General features: G+C 45.7%; 1 protein-coding gene across 1 annotated transcript in view; it reads right to left on the bottom strand.

Annotated features, from left to right (window-relative positions):
* The window catches only part of LOC117137547 (zinc finger protein 423 homolog), a 29,602-nt gene that overhangs the window by 11,065 nt on the left and 271 nt on the right, over positions 1-18,266 (bottom strand). Inside the window, exons 2-3 of the mRNA XM_033299043.1 lie at positions 12,069-12,404; positions 5,192-5,320 (exon numbers count right to left, since the gene is read on the bottom strand). Of these exons, the coding sequence (XP_033154934.1) occupies positions 5,192-5,320; positions 12,069-12,404 (465 nt within the window). The remainder of the gene's footprint in view (positions 1-5,191; positions 5,321-12,068; positions 12,405-18,266) is intronic.

Raw genomic sequence — 18,266 nt, 5'->3', positions numbered from 1 at the left:
CCACATCCAAAAAAACCAAAAACCATCATTGGTCCTATGTCCGAGTTCTATGTGTCTCCACAGATTTCCATCTTTCCGTGATCTTATTCCGGCGCTAACGGCGCAATTAATCAGTCGCTTGAGGACACATTTAATTAGAGCCGCAATCATTTGGTGGTCAAGATTGGGTCCAAAAAAAGGTTTACTCATGTCAGAAGATAATTTTTAATGAACGCTGACATTATTTGTGGACTTATGGTAGATGGTATGATTGAAATTTTAAATGAAAGACCAACAAAATGATTAGAAATTGTGCAAACATATTAATGTTATTGGCTCTTCACCTACTTTCGCAACTTCTGCGAAGAGTCGCATCCTTCGTGGTGGCCACTCTACTCATCTCAGCTCTTCTTTCACCTGGAACCCAACTGCGTTACCCTCCCCGCATTAGAGACAACTCTTAGACATATTTACCAAACAAACAATTATCCTCGTAATCTGATTTCGATGATGACCCCTCTTTGGCATATTGTCAAGTCATGCCCGCTCAATGGTCCATAATGATGATCCCTTCGAATTGCATCACACACGTATCTCGATCTCCAAGTTACTCAATGAAAAATGAAGTTCCTCCTCAATGGTGGACAAGGAGCGCCGAGGATTTGTCTCAATTGGGATCGAGGCGCTGACACAAATCAATCAGACGGTGCAGTCAGCAGGTAGAAGTGATCGGGGATCAGTCTGGGCCAGGGATCTTGATCGACTGTCAAGGGGTAATGATGGGTCTGGCGACGTGTCGAGGGCGTCCTGCGGTGGCTAAATCCGTTTTTTTGAAAAGGGTTTCTCAAATCGATTTCGATGACGCTCTGCCCAACCGACCGTAATTGACTTTCGCACCTGTTTTGTGGACGCACTAGCTCTCACTCTCTCTCTTTCTCCAAGGAATGAAAACCCATTGAACCGCAGAAATGTGGGGATAGTGGGGAAATGTGCGGTGCGGTGGCACGTGCTACCCAGTTTTGTGGCTTTAACTGGGAGCCAGAACAATGCCCCACAGCTGCCACTCCTCAACGGTCTTTGACCAACAAGCCATCAAAATCGCACGCGTGCCAGCCGCCATAAACTTGGAGGGTCTGAGACGGCGTCCAGAAAATTGAAATGCATTGCAGTGCCGTCGGACGGGGGGAACGGTGGAAGTGGAAGTAAGTGAAGTGAAGTCCAGAAACCAGATTAACATGTCCGATTGCCACATCCGAGGTCTTTTGTACTTGCTCCGATTCCGGTCGCTGATATCTACAACGCTGGAGTTCTTCAACTCCACTCGGAAAACGGAAACTAGAACTTCACGGCGATTCAAGTGGCATGATAACGGGGTTCACTCGGAATTGGGTTTACGACACTTTTTTTTTCTGCTACTGGCTTGTGTTTGGCCCCGCTGATGGAGATAATAATCATAAAATAATTTTATTGCAAAGGTAGTTGCTGCCTCACTTTTGGCATTTAACTAATAAGTGGGGGGAAATTGTGGCGGAACGATGATGAAGGATGCTGAGGGTGAGGACAGCTGATGGGGTCCAGCTGGAGGTCATTGTCAATGAATTATTAACGAAATTAATCTAAGGGACAAGGAAGGTAGGGTAGGATGAAATATTTGGGGGTCCTACATAAAATATAGTTATCAAGAGATGATAACAACTTTAATAGAAACCTTTGTTAGCTAATAAGTTAAACTGTTAAAAGCTGATGGCAGTTATCAACTGAGCTGCAAATAACTCCTTCACTCAACTACTAATTGGATACTTAACTCGTACGTTATTATCCAAATTTTCAACCCAATTCTCCGGACACCAAAATCCCCAGACAAACAAATGGGGTGGCTCTGAACACCACCAAGATTTATATGCATGTTACCTGCTGAGTCTGCTTGCCCATAACAATATGTCTATATTAAATCCTTTAAGATCAAATAACCAAAGCAGCAGCCATTCCGCATGTGAAACATTTCAACGCGTATTTCATTTAAATTACCCCAAATTTATCCCCGAAAAACGAGACGAGCCAAATATATTCAGAGTATTTCAGTGTGTGTGTGATGGGAGAAGGGCGGAAAGCCGGAGCTGAAAGGGTTCCCCTGGGATTTTCGTACGCGGAATTGCGCCTTGGAGTCGCATAAGGACGAGGAGCAACCCAGAACTATGCACATGGGAGCCACCAAAAAAAAAGAAGCAAGGAGCTATGTGGGTGGTAAAAATGCGATACACGAACGCTTGGCTGCTTTTATTTTTGCATCGTAAAAGGAAATGAAAACGTCTTTCGCGGAAAGTTTGCTTTTCCAGTGCGGCCGACACCGCGCGGGAATGGGTCCAAAAAACTTGGCGAAAGGCGGACGAACCACCAAAGGCGCATAAATCATCCAAGGTGGCAATAGCAGCAGCAACTTGGGCGTGTCATAACTTCGGAGCCAGAAACCCAGTTGGCCATGGCCCGTGGGATCGAAAACAATGAGGATGGAGCCGGCGAAAGTTGGTACAAAAAAAAATTGCCAAGAGTCCTGGCCAATGCGCCTATGGTGGTAAAAAAAAGCGTAGAATGCGGCAACGTCCTGCAACTGACACTGCAGTCCGAGCTTCGCCGAGCGCCAGGATGCAGGACCAACTTTTTTCGCCTTGTTTCCGCTTGTTTAGCTGCGGTGTCAGGGCGGTTTTACACCTGAGATTGCGATTACTTTGTCCGGACAGGCGGGCAAGTTGGGTTAAAGTTTTCGAGATCCCTATACCCTAAGGTGAGTGGGTGCCTGCATTCCGTGGAATGGCTTTAAAAACTAGGTACATTAAAGGGCATGAGCTTAGTTTGGAATGTACTCATAAGATATACTCAAATAGTATTGTTAAATCGAATCATTATGGAACATTATCTCGTATTTCTCATCTATGCTGCCCTTTTTTTATAAGCATGCCAACAAATATAGCTAATCAACTAAACAGCGCACACATCTAAGTAATTTAGTACCTAAATAAAAGATATATGATAAATACAATGAAGCCAAAAATCTTTTGAAGAGTGTGTGAATGTTACCGCCTCCTTTTTTTTGGGAGGCTCCTCCCCCGGAGAGCCGCGTAAAGCAGCGAAAACTTTCTAATGACTTGTCGGCGGTGTAAGGAACTTTATTTGTGGACATTTTGCAGGTCCGGAGCTGTAATTAAAACGCATTAGATTTATACTTAGGATAGCCCGGTGACCCAGTTACGCGACGGTGGCTGGATCTTCGTGAGGGCGGTATGCCCTAAAGAGCCGGAGAATTCTCTACGTGATCGCATTGATCCGTAGTCGTTTTCTGGCCCTTTTGAGTGCCACACACTAAGCTGGCGAAGAGGTTCATTAACCGTGGCGATGTCATCTCGCCGGGTTAACCAGTTTTCCCCAAACACAGATTTCTATCTCCGTGTGCGGTGCGTAAAGCAATTTGCGCTGATGATGAGACGACTTCTTGGGAAAGCAACGGTTCAAGTGCTGTGAGAATTCGCCACTTTAAGCAATCCCCAAGACTCAGCCGTCTCGACTCCACTCGACCCACGAAAGAAACTGACATCCCAAGCTCCAAAAACCTTTGACCAAAGCAATTATTTATGGCCTCGAGACGCGAGGAAGGGGATAACTCTGTGTTTGTCTTGTAAGACAAATGTGTAATTAATTGCGTCGCATCAAAAGGAAGCTCTAAAACTATTTGCATACGAGCATGGCAAATTGTCTTCGCTGTCTCATCTTGAACTACACGTGCAATTAATAAATCAAAAGGGACAGCCTAAGCCCAGCGTGTCCTTTCGTCCTTCCGAGCGGAAGTCTCGGGCCAGGCCAAGACAAACAAATGAAGTGACTGGAACCGAAAAACTTTGCCAACTTAAGGTATTCTTTTCTGCAAGTGCCAGGATTCCCAGTTCGGTGGGCCAAGAGACGGGTTTTCCACTGCAACTAATTGCATTTCATTGCATACATTTAGGTTGCCCCACCGAATCCTTTGGATCCTTGCTCTCACTTGCAGCCGCAATCACTTCGCACACACAACGTAAAACGTTTCAAAATTGTGCTCAAATAGCCAGTGAGATTTCCTTGGAGCTGCCAAATGGGTTGAGGTGGAAAGCCAACCACAAGTGCCTCGAGTCCTTAAAGGGGGAGGGCAAGAGGAGTCAAGGATATCAGGAAGGATGCGCTGGCCAAGTGTTGAGTGCTAGCTTTGCTTGCACTGGGAGAACATAAGAGTGACTTTGCAACAGATTTGGTTGTTGGAAAACTTTTCAAGTTGTATGGTAAAGAAACTTATAATAGTAATACTTATAACCTTCGATCAGTTTTACTTAATCTTAGTTTTAATTATCCTTATATATTGCTATTTTATGTTATTTTCTTAAAGTGTAGAGGAAGGATAAGACAGACAAGTTAGCAGCCGGGCAAATTTAGCTCCGGAGCAGGAGGCAAGTAGTGAAGTCAAGTGAAGACTGAGTTGTGTGCATGAATGAATGAATGAAAGGGGGCGGCAATGGGCAGCCCGTTCAGAATGCTGCCGCCGGCAAGGACGTTGTTCGTGGCAGGAAGAGCAAAAAGCACAAGAAGGAAGTTGTGAAAAAATAGCAGTCGCCACAAAACGAAACAAATAACACAGAAAAAGCATTCGGAATGGCACTGGAGAGAAATGTGGCCAAGTGTGAGGGAATGGTAGATGGTTCACAGGATGGTTGGATGGCTGGATGGTTGAATGGTTGCGGGGGGTATGGCGGTGAGGTCATGTCGTGGCCGTAGCTTATGATGCTGCCGGGTCTCCATTTCTGGCATCTCTGTCTGTCTCTCAGTCTCTTCGACAGCTCGTAAATGGCAGCCAGGATATGGGAAAGCGATGGCACAAGGGGGAACTGGGAGGGAGTAGGAGGATACTCTGGTCCCAACTTGACTCCGAATGCTGGCCCGAGTTCAGCTTGGTGTTGATTGCTGTTTGGGGTTTTTAAAACGTAGTTAGGCTGCCCGGCAGCCACAGGACCGCAGCATATGGAAACGACACCCGCGGCACAGGTGTAGAGCACCCTGGAGTGTCATCCCGGCAGCCAGGATAACACCCCCAACGCCAATTTCAATGGTTATGGCTCCAGCACGCATGCTGTGTATTGTCGGGACTAGAAATGTGGCAACACACACACATGGGTTTGTGACACCAAGCGCTTACCTGAGTAAAAGCTGTCCAGGCTCTGCAACTCCTCATCGTCGTAGTCCTCATCTCCGCTGAGACTGAGTAGCTCGTCGTCCAGCTCTAGATCCTCCGGCTCCTCCGCATCCACCGCATCTTCTTCGTGGCCTGCAGTGAAAAGGAAAAGCTTATTTTAGCCTGGATTGCGAAGGGGCAAATGCAGTTGGGACTTGACCTCGACGTCTTGGATGGAAATAGCTTGGTGGCAAAACGGGCAGGAGCAGCAGGATGCCCTTTCCGGATCCCCAAGTGCAAGGAATTTTGATTATGCTAAGCCCCAGGGTGCCATAATTCCATACCCCCTCCGGCAAGTAAGCCCCGATGTACTGCTTCTTCCCCCCAATCACTAGAAGTTAAGAGCAAGGAAGAGTACCAATCCAAACTGCGCATGTTCCCCGTAAGAGTTGCCAAAAGAGAGTCTTCTCTCTGGAAGAGAACTCCTTGTTTTGGTCTCTCATTTCGAAGGAACAGCTGTTGGCAGCACGTGCTGCGAATCTTGGGCAGCAGGAAGTGTAATTGGGGAGCAGGGGGAAAAGTTTGTCTACAGTGCCACACAAGTTGGCATTACTCATACGCAACGTTTGACGTGCCTCCTGGTGGGGTAGTGTGGGGCGCCCAATGTCTCACGTGAGTGAGTGTCTGACTTGGGTCTTGGCAAGTAAGCCAAGCTGCAGATCCTGAGGGATATGCTAATGGGGTTGCGTTACCTGGAGGACAGTGGGAATAGTGTATTGGTGAATATGAAAAGGATAGATGAAATGTCAAGCCATTAATTGGAAAATAAATAAAATTGTGTTATTACGACATAGAAACCAAAGTCTTGAGAAGTGTGACTGAAACTATTCATGATAGATATGATAAATTATAACCTTTCACCGCAAAGTTGCTTATAACTTTTGGAAAGTCGATGGACAGTGGCCCAATATTTCTAACTTTTCACTCCACCTACAAATTCCAATCTTTCTCAGGCCTCATAAAACCCAAACTGATGTGAAACCCTTCGACATGAACTCATCAAGCCATCGGCCATCAGGCTTTCACAGCACTAGCTACTTTCGCGTTTTTGGCTTTTACTAGTTTCTAATGACAAAATGAAATTTCGCGAGCACTGTAGCGCTGCTCCCCCCCCCCCAAAAAAAAAGAAAGAGTGAGATAGTGGGTGAGTGAGAGGGTTGATGCTGTGGCGATGGGTTCTGCAACATTCTAAGCGCTTGAGAATTTCCTTGATGGCTCGTCGTTTCGGCGACGTTTCGATGATGTGGTTCTGTGGCTGTGGATCTGCTTTTATGCCACTTTGCATGCCAGCACATAAAGCACACAGAATGTGTGAGAGGATAGCGGAAAAGGACGAAAGCGGAGGTTGGCAGGACTCTAAGCTGCCAGTGAAGCTGGGCTGGACCGCCACACGTCCAATAATCCTTGTCCTGCAGCTGGGGAATACTTCATCAGCGGAAACAAAATTTTACGAATTTCTCTCTGCGATTCCATGTGTGTGTGTGTATGTGTATTTTTGGAACGAGTATGTAATGTTGTGTGAGTTGCACGTGCTGGCTGACTGGCTCCATCTGGCGGACGGACCCTGGACCCAGCAACAGCACGGGACAAGTTTTTAACATGCCAAAAACGCATCTCGCGCCTGGTTGATTTCTCCTCGGCAACCGATGCGCCATGCACTGCGAGAAAATTGTGGTAAGTCGAGAAATAAAGCTGGCTTGTTGAATATAAGATTCTTAACGAAACAATGACGTCTGGTAGTAAGCCAATATATACGATGAGACTTCGAAATTTTTACTCATCTTACTTTCTTTATTATGAATCTTCCACCCATTTTCTCAAAGTGTATATGCAGAAATGACGACGACTTTGACTCCCATTCCCTTTTCCCTCTGTATCTCCGTCTCTCTGATGATGCCTGATGATTATTCAACATTCGCTCTGTTGGGAGTCATATGCCACGCCCCCAGCCTTTTGCTGCCCACATGCATCTCCGGTCGCTGCTCTGCTTTTTCGACTTCGCCTGACGCAAAATTGGCTTTCGTCGAATTGTTGCTTTGAGTTTTGCAAATTTTTCGACACTACACCAATGGTGGGGCGGTGATGCAGGGGGCGTGGCAGCTAGGGATCCCAGGGAGAAGTGGCGAGAAGGTTCTGCAATGCATTCATCATCATCATCATCATCGCCATCGTCAGCCATCGACTGGTGTTGCCTGGCTAATTTTATGACTCTCTCGCATCTTTCGCGAATCATGTTAATGAACCAGCTATTCGTGCGAGTATGTGTGTGTGTGCCAGGATATCTCCACACGTGTGCCTTTGTGTGAGTGTGTGTGTGGTTGGCGACCATAAATCGAACGAAATTTGCATATCCGACTAGCGCCATCTTGCGGCCATTTTTACGACTTTCGGGGCTTTGTGGTGCAGCTGCTGATTATTGTGAAGTTGTTCGGCCACGCCCACCCACACGGTTCCGCCTCCTTACACACACAACCACACCATGCATGCTGCTGGCACTTTGGGAGCCGCTGCAAGCTGCACTCGCTCAGATTTCCCAAAGCGCCGCCGCCTACGAGAACAACAACAACGAAATAAGCGGACAAAGTCCAGAAGAGTACTATCCTATCAGGGGCGTAGTTGGGGATTTCCCCAGGGAGGGGGTTGCTTAAATCGTATTACGATATGACCAACTGATGTGGCCTATGGTCTTAATGGGGTAGTTACAACTTTTAAAGAAATGTTCAGAATATTATATTTGGGTACCTTATTTATCTAACAGTTCCTAAACTCCTTAAAAGTAAATTCCCAAAAAAATACATTAATTCCAATGTTTGATTAATTATTTTAAGCCAACAACTTTCCATTTTCCAATGTATGAAAACCCCTCCAAAGGTTACAAATTACAATTTTCTGTTTATAATTCCCAACTCGTGATTTGTGGTACTCTGGGAGCCGAATCGCTTTTATTTGAGTGTACCCCCCCCGGCCAACTCCCGCCACCACTGTCAACAACAACAACAATATCGCCGTGGTGGGACAAAAGAATGGTACAAAGGGGAAAGGAGTGCGGAGAATGGTAGATGGGAGTCCAACTCGGACTGCGCCAATCCCGTGGGAAAAAGACTGAAGCGGGCGCTCCGCTCCGCTCAGCTCAGCTCCACTGCGAAGTGGGACCACCTACCGTGTGGTGGCTCTTAATTCGATTCGTTTGCTCCCTCCACTCCACAGACCCCAATCCCGAGCTGCCGCCACCACCCCCTTTTCCTTGGTGAAACCCAGTGCTCCTTTGCCTTGGCTTCGTTTGCCATCGTCGTCGCCGGGGATCCTTGGGGAATTGTTGCGCAAATGCTTTTTGTGTGTTTCTGTTTGAAAATTATTGCAAAAAAGGCGAAATAATAAAGGCAACCGTCGACGTGCATGTGATCGAACCGAAGTGCCGGGACGGCGGGGAGGTGAGTGGAGTTGAGGGGAGGAGCGTGGGGGTCTGTGGTCAGGGGCGTGGTGGGGCAGGGTGAAGTGCCTACGGGAAAGTGGGACTCGGATATGTCTCTGATGCAATTATGAAGTGATAAATGAATTATGTATGCACGGGGAATTGGCCCGAATTGGTCATGGTCATCGTCATCACCATTTCCATGGCTGCAATTTGTATATTTATCGATCGCCCACCGCAATCGATTAAAGGTACAGTACTCCCTGAGCTTTACAATCAAAGCTATGTCGGGAAAATTAAGGATTGTAACGAATTTAACGCACTCTTTCGTCTGATATTTAAAAATCTTTTACAAGTCTTCGCAAGTGTGTGTACTGAGCACAGGTTATGAATTGATTGATGATAAAAACAAGCACATACATTTCGATATCTTTGGAGAAAACTTCGAAAAAAGTAACATGCACATTTATTATACTAATAATAATATTAATAATAATATTAATAATAATATATCTCTTCACACCTGGCGACATTTCCGTGTGTGTGTAGGAATTTGGAAAGTGAAGCAGAAGGCGGGTGAAAGAGTCAGAGCGACAAAGACGATAATTCACTTTTGTTTCATTTTTCAATACGCAGGGGAATAATAATGGCAAAATGAGCAACTTCGCTATGCAACAAGAAGCTGTCTCCCGCTTTCTGCTTAGGTCTCAAGATGTTCCCCAATGAACATACCAATAAACACGCTGGCAAAAGTTAGAAACACACACATACATACACACACGAGTGGAAGAGGGACGGCGACACCTTGGATCCTTCGGGGAGCAGGCGTCCCCACTCTTTGTTGTCTACTGTACTTCGTCTCGCCCGCTTATATGGCAATGTATAATTTTTATTCGCACCAAGGTTGCTCCCCACGGAAATGTCGTCGTCGAGGCATCTTCTCATGAAGCTCCTCCCACCTAACTCCCCTTTCATCCGACGTCAGCCGAAAATATTGCAACATAAAACTTTACACAAATATAATCTATAAGCAGCAGAATTCATATTAGAATCGGGCGAGTGCACGAGGAAGGGAACTTTATAGACAACACACACGTGTTTAAATGGCTGAGTGTGGGTGTGAGTGCAAGGATGTGCGTGAGACATTTTGGCGGGCGCACAGTGGTTTGGGTGTATGCCAGAAAGTAGATGTTTAGGTGATTGATAAATTTTATAAAACATAATTTCTAGGCAGTGTGATTGGTGTAAGAAGTTCACCACTTATAATAACTTTTGTCACTAAAAATGGTAGCAAATACCATTAATTATAAACTATTACTATTGGAATGGAAATCCTTAACAAGGAGTTGACGCTGCTTGTATGTACTTTCCCCAATTGTGCGATATATTTGTTCAATCATTAACCTACTTTCGCACACGCTTGCCCCACGGTTTGGAGTACCCTCAAGTTGGGCCACCGTGGTGCTGGTGATGCGCACAAAAGGGCCAATTCATTCTCGCCGGGTTTCTCGTTGGCAACCAGCGTCGCAGGAGCAGCAACAACGGGCGCACAAGTGCGGCGGGAACAGCACGGAGCAGAAAGACAATTTTCGGATCCCCAAACTTATCACAGCCTCTCGATTTCCCCTTAGAACATTATACAACCCACCAGAGGGCCTCGCAGGACGAGCGGCGCTCCACGAGCTCCAAAAGCAGCAGCAACAGCAGCAGTAAACGGACGCAGTGCAGCAGCGTGTACTTGTCATATAATATGCGCGTGCGAGCGAAAGGGATGGCGAGTGCAGGAGGCGCGCTCTGGTGATAAAGTTTGGTCCTCCGTAGTGCCGTTAGTCCCGAAGAGTTCGCAGTGAGGTTAAAGCCTTACACACACCAAAACCGGGAACACACACACACACATACTGAGAGGGGCTGGTGCTCCCAGGTAGCCGGCAACTACAATCCAGGGCACCCAGACCTTCCGAATCGCATCCGCATGCCAAATACAGTCCCACTTTAGTAACTCGAACGCGATCAAAGTGGAGTCTCTGTTGCTAACTTCAAAATTGGTTCCTAACTAGAATCTACTACATTTTTAAATTAGTGAGACCATACATCTCCGAACTTAAGCAAAAAAGGAGTGTTGCATACTTTTGGACAGCTTTGTAAGTTTATGTGAAACCTACTATATTGATGCAACTGTATTTCAAAAATTTCAATATTTTTTTCATTATTTCAAATAGTTAAAAGTTGTTTTAAAATTATAGTGAGATTTAGCGATGTACGACTGTATAGGGGACGCTGGGCACTGGGCGCCCGACTAGGTTCTAGTTGATGATGATGTTCTCCATGCCGTCGTCTTGACTCGCGGGAATTCACCGCCCGGCCTGGCCAGAAACACACAGAAAAGAGCAACAAATAATGAACCGACACGTCTCGGTGTGTGTGTGTGTGTGTTACTGCTTATGGGTGTGTGGGTACTACCCATACACTGGCATGTGTGTTTACGTTCCATTTAAAACATGGAGCTTGTTTTATTATTGTCAGACAGCAGCGGCCATAACGGCCAGCCAGCGCTTTGGTCATTGGAATCGATGGCTTTACACCCAAGTGCCATAATCCAATGACGCACAGGAATACCGAATACATGGGGCATACGCTCACAGCTACATATTGCGATACGGATGTATGTATGGGGCCTCATGGAGACATCAAAGTTGATGTGACCAGGCAGCGACTCCAATGGGGATAGCCCACAGATACAGGGTGTGTGTGCACTGTTGATCCAAAATATGTAAGGTAAAATGCTGTCTACTTTTTAGCGAGAATGTTAAAAAACCTTTTTTATAAATTTCCGAATTGTGTGTTCTTGAATCTCTAATTGATTTATAATTTTTTTTAAATTATTTTTAATTATGCGTCCCATATACTATAGGTCTTATTCAGTAAAGGGTATTTTTTCCATAGTAATTATTCCAAAATACCACACAGCACCCTGTTTGAGCCCTTCAATGTGATTAACCTTATCCAATTTCCAGGAGCATTCCACACTTTTAAACCGTCATTGTAAAGACACCGAAATAGACCAAAACCTGTGGGGCAAGGACTCACGTGTCCACTGGCCAGTGCCCAGTGACCAGGGGGAGCCAGAAGATGCGGATGTGGACCTGAGATGGTACAACTCCGACCACAACAACGTGCAAGAGCAAAAACCTTACATTTGCTATTTATGAGACTGTCGAGAGTTATTAGCCGGACATGTGAACGACTCAGGGGAAAGCCCAAGACGACGGCGATGGACTTGAGGCAATGCCAGAGGATGCTGGTTAGTTTACATACGTGTGTGAGCTATATCCTTGTGTACACATACATACATATGTACGTACGCCAGATATACATGGATATATCTTTCGGCTAGAGGCAATAAAATATGCAAATTGAAGTCAAACTTACCAGAGGACTTGCAGTGTCCGTTGGCATTGGCAGCAGCATCAGATGCAACAACCTCATCCCGTGGGTGTTGTAGTTCTTCTGATCCTTCTTCTGCTTCTTCTTCTTTTGCCACTGCAGCTGGGGCCGCTGGCTCATCAGCTGTTGGCCAGCTTTGTTGCTGTGATTCATTGGGCTCGAGCTGGGGCCGCTCGCCACCCCCTCCCTCGGGCGCCACCTCATCGGCCACCTCCTCTTCCTCGTCCTCGCCCTCATTATCCTCGTTGTCCTCGTCGCCACTGAGCAGCTCCTCCTTGGGCTCCAGCAGTCCAGTGTTCTCCTCATCCTCCTTCTCGCCAACTGCAAAGAATGCGTATATGTATATTATAAGAAAATTGTACCCAATAATGAAGTGTACTGAGTTCAGTTTCTTCAACAATGCTTCATGCAGTATGGTAGTTGTGGTGAAATGTGTTGCTTGTTGATCAGATTTTCGATTGGTCCATCGAATGAAATGCAGAACAAATGATTAGCTCGTTGCTCATATAAATTAAAGCTAATCAATTGATAACACTTCGAACACTCGCACAAATTGCTATGTGTCGGATGTGGGCTCAGACATCGGGTGCTATGCCACCGGCTCATGCAGATTATGCCAAAGCACTCCCCGGGCGGCCATCGGGCCAAAAATTCTATTTACACGCTCCGTGTTTTATTGTTCCCCTTACCTTGCCAATAGCTCAAAACTCAGACTCCTTGGATGGCCAGTCTGGGATGGCTGGGATGGCTATTCCGGCAAAGCCGCCACCTGATCGATGGCCTCTGCCGGGTGCCTTGTGGGTGTCGTTGTGTCTCCCCCTCTCCTCCTTTCACCGCCCAAAAAAAAACCATAAAACGAGTGCTCTCTGCCTCAAAAGTAATTGCAAGGGTGCAACAACGGAAACGGAAACAGCTCCGCCAGAAGAACAACTCCGGAAAATGGAAATGTGTAACATGTGTAATTGCGCAATTAAATTGAATTTTTCATACATTTCTCCAGTTGCCAGTGATGGCCAGGAGTGGGCAAGATGGATGTCGTGGTGTTTGAGGGATTCTCCTGGATTATGGACCAGCCACAGGTGAGAAAAGCATTTATACGCGCTTGGTTTGGGATAAAATTCGGACTTCTGAGTTTAAATTACGTTTGAAAGGAATTTTTAATTATCTGCACTGAATTATGTTTTATCATTAAGTTATTCAATTCTCTATACTTTCTAATAACTTCGATATATTATTATAAATATCGATATTTTCGATATATTATTATGACTGAATATACCATAAAATATTAAAATTTGTATGCAAAATTCTCAAGTAAGAGTCGGCATGCATTTGGTGTGCAAGGACACACAACTTCCTTCCTTTTTTGTAATCTGGAAAAGAAAGAGGTATTTCTGGGCGGCGACTGGAGTCCGAAGGCTGCGCGTGACCATTTCGTATTGGTGACCGCGAGGAAGGTAAGGACTTAAAATATATGGCCGAAAGGACATGTCGGAATCACACCGCAAGGAATCGCCATGGAAATGAACATTATGCATGGGTATGGTCACCATGATGGGCGGGGGCTTCGATGGCTGTTGGGCGGGGGGTTAAGAACATTTGGTTATTATTTCCATATAAAGAAGCTGAAGCAGAATGCTGCAGCCACTTGGAGGCGAGGTGGTGCGGTGGGTTTGGGTGCTCAATGGATGGGGGATGGGCGGTGGATGTGGGGCAACTGTGTGCCGTTTGCGGCGGAAGTGCCGCGTATTTTAAAATAAATGCGCGTGGTGGCTGTCGGGTGGAGAAGGGTGGGGAAATATCTGGGCGAACGGGGTGAGAACCAGTTATGGTCGTTAAAATTGTCGAAGCACCGCAACAACAACAGCAGCAGCAACAACACAAGCAGCAAGTCAAGTTCTTTTTGTGCAAGCCAAAAAGGATATAGGTACACTGAACAAAATTACTCAAACCTTTTTGCAGCTAAAGCTTTGAAATCATTAATATTATGAAATTCATTTAACGATTTTAATGATTTTAAGATATTTTAAAGTACTATCTTGGTAAGATACAAAAAATTGTAAATTCTTAATTAATTTTTATCAAAGCAAAAAGGGAAGTTTTATTAAAACAAAATTTTATTTAATTAAAATTAGAGGCTATATGTGCCTCGTGTTTGAAATTGAAATAATGACTATTACTATTAGTTATACATATAAGCATGTTTAAGTAGTTTAAAATTGTGTCTTGAATTTCTACATTTTATTCATAAAAATTTAACTTAACTTTTTCGAAAAATATTTCTCTCAGTGCAAGTATATGTGTGCGTTGAACACGCTGCTGTGTGTGTGTAAGCGCCCATATGTATGCAAGCGATTTTCATTTTTGTTTAAAGCCCCCCAGAGTGCATTTCGCACTCGGTCGCTGGGTTGCCATCCCTCTCCCCCTCCGTCGCCTGCTCCCCCTCCCTCTCTTTATCCTCGTGTGTGTGTCTGTGTATGTGAGAGTGTTGGGGGGAATAAGTGGTGTGTGAGTGAGTGTGGGGCACGAGTGCCCGCATGTGTGAGTGTTTCTTACTTGTTTTTCGGCAATGGCATGTTTTTAAGCGTTTTACTTAAACATCCACGCCCCCACCACCACCAGCAAAAAGGTGCACACTCACACAGAGACAGCGGAACACACACACACATGCACAGACACTTATTTGTAAACGTAATAATAAGCGTCGTCCCCTTTGACCCATCAATCCGTTGCCACTGCCATCGCCGCCCCATTCCGCATCGGAATTTCCCTTTTTCCCGCCAAATACCCCAACGCTTGCCACTTTTCCAGCTCCCAAACGGCTACTAAGCGTGTGTAGAGGGCACCACTGAGCAGCTGGGGAGGCATTCGGGGGGTGGTGGGCGTGGATTGGGTTGGGTGGCCATGGGCGGCAATGGGCAGGGTGGTTGGCCAAAACAAAGCGCGCTTGCAACTTTTATAATGGCTCGAAACGGAGTATGTGTGAGTGTGTGGTATTAAAAAAATAATGAAATAACAAACCCGAAGGTGTTGTTAAAAGCGCCAACAATAAATTTTATCAATAGTTGCTGGAACAAGAGATAAATGTCAGAAGCTGCCACCCGAGAAAACATGGCCAAAGAGATCGTTCGCCATTGGCGAAAAACAGTTCATATAAACCACTAAAGGTGGTCAGCTTGAGCAAAAAGTTGTGCTACAACTATTGGCTCATTCATTAAACCTTTTGAACCCATTTCATTACATTGGTAGAAATGATATTAAATACCATATAATTGCACGAATTTAATAATATTATTTGCTGTGAATTTCGTTTCATATGTATATCTTCTATTTAGTAGATAACTTTGGCACTTTGTTCGCTTAATTATAGTAATTTCCTTTGCCTTTTATGCATTAATTAAACCTCATCTTTAATCACATCCAGCTAAGTTATTTAGAAATCACCTCCTTTGTTTTGGTAGTTTTTACTGCCGCCACTTTAGCTCCCCGAACTAAAATCCTCAAGCCAAAACTAAACAACTGCCGCTCATGTGTGAGTGCCGTGGAATCCGCAGAGCTGTCAAAATGCCACCATCACCACCACGGCCGTGCGCTAATGTCGTTTGCAGTGTTGTTGCCTTCCGGCGAATCCCCAAGACACCCACCCCACGACCCTGTTGCCCCACCCCCAGCACATCACCCGACCAACCACCCACTCATTGCCATGGCCCACAGCAAATTCTATTTACCAAACTAGTTACCATTAGACGCAGCCAATATCCCACATTATGTGCCAGCTGGAGCAGGAGCAGAAGCCATTGCACATGGTAGCCTATGCCCACAGCGGATTCCCACTACAGCTCCTGGATCCTGAGATCCTTATTCCGCTGTTGTTGCTGCTCCTGCTGCTGCTGCTGCTATTTTTGGCGCGCGATTTTGCCGTGCAATGGCAAATATTTTGCCAATACACCATGGACTCGCGCTCACGTTGACGATGAGGTGAAACGGAACTGGTGGGCCAGCGGGAAGGGTTGGGCCTGGGCATGGGAGGGCGACTGGGAATGACTGGGAATGGGTGGCGAAAGGGGCCAGAAGGCAACGACAACTTATGGCAGCTGGAATCCTAAGCCTTTCGCCTAGCCATGGGAATTCGCCAGTAGAAGCCGGCATTTTAAAGCATTTTACGGCAGACAGTGTCTGCTAAAAATATGCATACCACTCAGTATGCCAGCTGGATGGTGGGGTAATTGAAAATTGGTAAAGGTTTTGTTGGTTAATCAATCGGAGGTCACAAAGCTGGAAAATAAACGATGATGAACGTAAAATCAATTCTATAATACAAAATCTTTAAACAAATAGAGACATAACTAATTTAAATCAAATAGCTTTTAGCAACAAGCAAAATACCTACTACTTGTAATTAGTTATATTTTTTATGGGATAAAATTAGTGTAGGTCAGTTTCATATTTTTAATAGGTTGTTCAAGAAGTTTGATAAACAAAGCGAAAAATTTCCATATGTTTGGCTCTTATTTTTTGCAATAGATGATGTCGGTATGTTGTTGCTTGATTGTCAATGAAAATAGCTGAGCTTGGGAGCCACCTATATGTTTGGCATATACATGCATACATATATGTATGTATGTACATATAAATCGGGGGATATACCTAGAGATATGTACTGGCAAACTGGCTGGCAACGCCGTCAACAAATGAAAACTCCCCAGGGAGTTGGCGCATGTTTGTTGCTGTTGCTGCCGTTGGATGTTGCTGCTGCCTCGTTGCCCGGCGCTTTTCTCGAGGGGATTGGCCAGAGAGCCGTTGCCGACTCCCCTGAGAAATACATGGCAATGGGTTTTCTGTGTTTTGTGCTTTTTTCGCGCGCCCCTCGCCGGGCACATTGGTGCGACAGAGATGGCTGCAAAAAGAGCAAGCCAAAGTTCGCTTTTTTATACGTTGGGGAAATTTTCATGCCCCAGCATGAGGATATCTCTCTCTGTCTCTCGCTCTCTCTCTCTTTCTGCCGCCCGTCTCTCTGTGTGTGTGAGTTAGTTTGTGTGTGCGCCAGTTGTCCTTGGGGGCCTCAGATCCCCCCTCAGCTGGCCACCCACAAAACCACCCACTTACAAACCCCCCCAGCCCATCTCCACCTCCACATGCACATGTGTGCATTGGATTTATTGTCAATTTTATTTGTTATCATTGTTGTTGCTGCCGCTGCTGCGGCTGATGCTACTGCTCTGCTGTTATTTACACTGACACAATTTGGAATTGTATTAAAAATTAACGGCACTTTGGTTGCCTTGGCTTGGCCCGGCCGCAGAACGGAAAATGGAACCGAATCGGAAAACTGCACCGCACTCCCAGCCAGATCACAAAAATAACCAAACGGCAATGCTGCGTTTTGGCCAACCAGCTTTTCATGCCCTTTGATACGTTGTCCTTCGGCCAAAATCTATATCTATAGATTAGGATATTCTAACTAAAAACAACATACGAAAGTATTATAAACAATATCTAAACAATTTAACAAAAAAAAAATGCAAGTTTATCACTAATGTTAGCATCATAATTAAAATCCCAGAAAGGAAATAATCTATATCAAATAATATATAAAAACTTGATTAACTTAATCTGCCAATAATATTTTATTTAACCACAATATTTTCTGGTTATATTCCAAGAAAACGTATCCCACATTCGTTATGGAGCCATTTTTGTTAACCATTTACTTGTTGGTTTACCAGAACACTCAATGTTTCAACCTCATACTGGGTGGGTTTGTTTGGGTTTCGGGGGTCTCTTGGCCCCCAGAGCACCTGCCCCCGTCCCTGCCGCGCCCCGCCCCCTCCAGCCGTCCGCCCAGCCGGGTCCCAACCAGGGCTCCCTCATCCACTATGTCCCCCCTCTTTGGTCGCTCTCTATCACTGACAGTTAGGTGTGTTGATCCCTGGGGATTGACCAATGCCTGCAAGCTGCTGGGCTGCAGCCGGTTTGGGTACGGAATGGGATTGGGATGGTACGGCATGGTATGCTCTGGCCGAGAATCGGCAGTCGGAACTGGAGGGCAGGGGAAATGGGCAATAGCCCAACCGGACCGGATGGTGGGCCATCGCAGGCCGAGGCCATTTGCATTTGTCACATTTTGCGGTCCCGCGAGCAAACTTTGGCAGAGTAATGTTGTGTCCACCCCCCCCTTTTGGG

The sequence above is a fragment of the Drosophila mauritiana genome, chromosome 2R, assembly GCF_004382145.1.
Source record: "Drosophila mauritiana strain mau12 chromosome 2R, ASM438214v1, whole genome shotgun sequence".
Lineage (NCBI taxonomy): Eukaryota > Metazoa > Arthropoda > Insecta > Diptera > Drosophilidae > Drosophila > Drosophila mauritiana.
Note: the sequence above shows the minus strand (reverse complement) of the source record. Positions and strands in the feature narration are given on the sequence as shown.